This window comes from Haliotis rubra, unplaced genomic scaffold (genome assembly GCF_003918875.1).
Source record: "Haliotis rubra isolate DU_JTF1 unplaced genomic scaffold, ASM391887v1 Scf18, whole genome shotgun sequence".
NCBI classification, from domain to species: Eukaryota; Metazoa; Mollusca; class Gastropoda; order Lepetellida; family Haliotidae; genus Haliotis; species Haliotis rubra.
The window spans coordinates 3,323,821-3,328,475 of record NW_025765780.1 but is presented as its reverse complement, the minus strand read 5'-3'; the positions used below and the strand labels follow the sequence as shown (position 1 = coordinate 3,328,475).

Genomic DNA, 4,655 nt, shown 5'->3' with positions numbered 1-4,655 from the left:
TCATCTTTTGTACTGGAATCTGGACAACTGTAGCGTAGTAACTACTGCTGAAAAGGAATCCCCCTGAAGCAGGAATTCCCTCAATAATTGACGTGGAACCCCCACATTTGTAGTGAAATCTTCACGATTACTTTACGATTGTGAGGGAATCTAATGACTGTAACACAATCAGACATATGAGGTATAAACCATGTTTGTTGGACAATTAAAACAATCTTATTTACCCATGTTTCCTCTGGGATACCCATCTACCTAAGTCACTTCCCATGCTGATCACGATGACCATAACCTTTGACACAATGAATGTATTCAAAGTATACATTTTATAAATATCAAAACTGTTTTGGGTCAACGATGGCTCGTTAAGGTGTCTCTTCTTACTTCTTTGAGTCCCATTTAGAAGCTTGTATGATGAACAGGAACAAATTTTCATGGTCGGATAACTTCTTTACTGCAATGGATGCAACAGTGTATAGATGCTAACACCCGTATCACCTGCTCGATAACGGTGTTATAGCATCTACACTGAAACGTCTCATCCACTGCTATAAAGAAGTTGTATATCCATAAAAAATTGTTCCTTTTCAGATCTCTTCTATGAATAAACAAATAATTCAAACGAATAATTGATTTAAATTTCATAAAAAGTTTATGATTTCAAAGTTGCAACATGTTGCTGAAACTATATATCACAACAATTATTGTACGTGAACAATATTTAAATATACTTCATATCCTACAGTTTGACACATAAGTAAAAAGTTCCAGGGAGACTAAAATCGGGTCCATCCCTTCCTCTGGTGGCGGGTCTCGCGCAAGAAGCGACTTACCCCGTTGAAAAACCGTTTCATTTTCGATGTCTTCTTTGGCTGAGGGTCGGCGAGCTTGACCACCCGTGTTAAAGTTTCCTCTTTGTGGGTTACTATGGGGGAGGTGTCGAAAACTGGGGTGTATCTCCCCTCCACCCAGATGGGGGTAGGAGGTCTCACGCGAGTCGAAGGAATTGCAGTTTTCGACGAATCAGGACGTTGTTGATGTCGGACGTCTGCTGCCGACAACGATGGTCTTGCCTGAGGGTCGCGCTGGCAGCATCCCCTGGTACTGGACTTGTTGCGATCGCTGCTGGTCACTGTCTGACCAGTGGAGTCAGGGGTGGCTGTGTGTTGTGAAGGCGAGATAGGCTGGTAGCCCTGTTACAGAGAAGATGGTTTAGTGTACCCACGAAGGTCACGTTCACAGCAATAAATAAAGGAAAGAGCATAAATGATTATCAGTCAAAATGAGGAGCAATGCTTATCCGCAGTCCCCTAAGCGGATACCCACCTTGTAGGACGACTGATTCTCTGATGAAAACCATGAGGTCACAATATCTGACTCGGGCCAAGGGCCAAATTGCACAAAACGCTCTTAGCAGTACAATGATCGTAACTCACATACTCTAACACAGACTTAGATGGTCGTAGCTGAGATCGCTTTGTGCAAGTGGCTCCCGTTCCACAAAGCGCTATTAGCTAAGACATGTGTTCGTAGTAAAGTCTCGGATGTTAATCGGGTAAGCTGCTGGGCCCCGTTTCACAAAGAGATCGTAGCGCTAAGGTGATCGCAACTCCCATACTTTGTCATAGACTTACGACAGTCGTAGCGCTACGGTCGCTTTGTGAAACAGGCCCCTTGACCTTTTCCGATGTCGTAAGTCACGTCAGTTGACAAACGCTTAGTCTCTGAAAATATATCTTTTTCTTATAGAACCAAACAATTACTTTTAAATTGAACAGGAGCCCCAGTGAGAAGGGAGATCTTGAACCTGAGGAAATCTAGACTTGCTTCATGAAAGGGCTTTAGTATTGCAGAAATGGCTAGACAGAAACGGAAGTAATGCGGCTCAGGGACTGAGACAGACTAATACGGGCGATACCTTCACCTCAGCATTTGGTGTTTTGTGGAGCAGGGTCTGGCTGATAATGAGCTCATGCTATCAACCGTCGGTTGGCAATTATTTAAGATCAACATAGTTATGCACTGTTTATTTTCGTTCGTATAGGCAAGCGACCCTTCTGACATGATTATAATACAAGCTGTTTAGACAACGTAAATTTTGACACCTAAAATACATGGTCCCAACGTGATATTACTTCAATCATAGCGGGGGCGGTGGGGTAGCTTGTGGTTAAGGCGTTCACTCGTCACGCTGAAGAAGCGGGTTCCCTACATGGTTACAATGTGTGAAACCCATTCTGGTGTCTCCGCCGTGATATTTGCTGGAATATTGCTAAAAGTGGCGTAAAACTAAAGTCACGCACTCATTCAATAATAGCGACATAAGACACTCAATCATAGATGATTTACAAAATTGTACAGTGTTTAATAGGACCAAAACTCTTTCCTCACTGACAGCCTGGTTGGCTTTATTAGTTGTTTTAATGAGTGGAGTTCATATTTAGAGTGAGTGAGTGAGTGAGTGAGTTTACTTTTACGCCGTACTCAGCAATATTCCAGCTATATGGCGGCGGTCTGTAAATAATCGAGTATGGACCAGACAATCCAGTGATCAATAACATGAGCATCAATCTGCGCAATTGGGAACCGATGACATGTGTCAACCAAGTCAGCCAGCCTGACCACCCGATCCCGTAGGTCGCCTGTTACGACAAGCCTGGGTTACTGAAGGCCAATATTCTAATTCGGGCCTTCACGGGTCCCATATTTAGAAGTTGTACCGATAGGGAAGTTGAACTCCATTCTCCTAAAACATCGTTATTCGATGTAGGGCTTATAGTCATAGTGATAAAATCTATATATTTACGACGGCAAAACACTGACACACTCTTCATTCTGAAATTAATTAAAACAATGACCCACCTTGCATGTTTTGATGACTGAGTCAAGGCCCATTTCTGTATTCAGCAATTTCGTGCCCATCTAAACTAAAAAAAAGAGAGACTATTTACACACAACAGCCGATTTCATGGCAGTAAAATAGGCGGAATGAAGGTCGTATGCGCAAAATAATTCAGTCACTTGCATCAGTAGTGGTCTTCGCCATCATGGCTAAGTAAAATAGGTGGGCTGAAGTACGTACATATGTACACGTAAAATAATTCACATCAGTCACTTACCATCAATATTGTGGACTTCTCTCTCATGGCTGAAGACAGATTCGACCTGTGACGTCACTATATTGTGATGTAATAACCCATTATGATAACAATGAGTCTTTCATCCGACGCTGAAGCGTTGAGACGTCACCTCTTACTGCTGCTGTTTTCATTGTGCAGAGAAATGCGCGCACGAAACGGAAAACCGGCATCGCCTGTCCTTGAAGCCGTTCATGGCGTTCCCTGCTTATTGCGCAATTTATATTGTGATTTTTATTACATACGCATGTAATCTTTCATTAGCAATACATTCGCTTAGGCGAATTCCTTATTGCACTCTTCGGTATTGTACGGTTTCTGAGCTTCAAAAAGATCTCTGAAGAGTGTCTCAAATGAAATCTTTGAAACATTATAGTTCTTCTCAGCTCCAAATAACATGACATTTTCTCTTTCAGTACATAAGGTCCAAATGCACTAGTATGGCGTTCTGTTTATGTACAGACGGATCTCAGTTTCTTCCTACCGTTTTACTTGTTCCGAAATACGATGTCAGGTTGTTTGTTTGTTGTTTAACGCCGCACTCAGCAATATTCCAGCTTTATGGGGGCGGTCTGTACATAATCGAGTCTGGACGACCAGACAATCCAGTGATCTACAGCATGAGCATAAATCCACGCCACTGGGACACGATGACATGTGTCAACCAAGTCAGCGAGCCTGACCACCCAATCCAGTTAGTCACACTCTAAACCTAAGTGTTCTAGTTCTGAACACTATGAGAACACCCTTCCTGTAACAGATTTAGAACGCAGTCGGAGTGTTCTGACTGAGACACTATGTGTTCTGCCGTCAGAACACAGCGTTCCACGTACAGAACGCTCGTGTTCTAGATTTCAGAACACTCTTTGTGTGTTCTGTATGTGTTCAATTCAGAACACCCCCGGACGCCTCGGACGCTGTAACCGATTTAGAGCGCCCTTTGAGTGTTCTGAGCCTTATTTCAGAACACTAGTGTTCTCAAACTTCTACCAGCCAAACATGAACGAATAAAAACAACAACAATATGAACTGATTCAAAACTTATTTACACTTACCTGTTATTGTTATTATCGTTTTGTTATACCGCGGACGGCTAAATGGAGCGTAGGAGAAAGAGCTTACTTTAACTGCAACAACTCATTGGTGCACATCTTATAACATATGCAGTTGAAGTTGCACAGCATTGAAGAAAACGCTGAAAAAAGAGCTCCTATATCTCAGGGTCGGGCAAGGATGAGATAACTTCCCCCATTTCTCTGAACCTACAAAACCACCGTGTATGCTATGGGATAGCTTAAAATGAAAATGTAGTACATCGCCATGCATCAGTTTCAATACCGCGACCATGATGCCATGCACCCTCGACATTCACCTCGCATTACACGGTGTCGGCAGCGATGTAGAGACCGGCCAGAGCATCCCATCTGACGAAAGCGACGATGTTTGGACCCTCTGAGGCTTTTGTCTTCAGAGCCCCGTCAATCTCATCAACGGTCACATCCTACAATAAATAATACAATT

General features: G+C 42.9%; 1 protein-coding gene across 1 annotated transcript; it reads right to left on the bottom strand.

The window, feature by feature from the left end:
• Positions 1-630: 630 nt before the first annotated feature.
• LOC124273383 lies at positions 631-3,233 on the bottom strand. Its single transcript, XM_046708652.1, has 3 exons — positions 3,117-3,233; positions 2,860-2,919; positions 631-1,190 (listed from the first exon to the last, which is right to left on the bottom strand). The coding sequence occupies exons 1-3, from the start codon at positions 3,141-3,143 to the stop codon at positions 774-776; spliced, it is 504 nt and encodes a 167-aa protein (XP_046564608.1). The 5' UTR covers positions 3,144-3,233; the 3' UTR covers positions 631-773.
• Positions 3,234-4,655: the final 1,422 nt, after the last annotated feature.

Coding starts and splice junctions, on each gene's coding strand:
- LOC124273383 (XM_046708652.1), bottom strand. CDS start 3,143: ATGAGAGAGAAGTCCACAATATTGATG. Junction 2,920..3,116: donor AGAAGTCCACAATATTGATG/GTAAGTGACTGA, acceptor TTTTTAGTTTAG/ATGGGCACGAAATTGCTGAA. Junction 1,191..2,859: donor CAGTCATCAAAACATGCAAG/GTGGGTCATTGT, acceptor TCTCTGTAACAG/GGCTACCAGCCTATCTCGCC.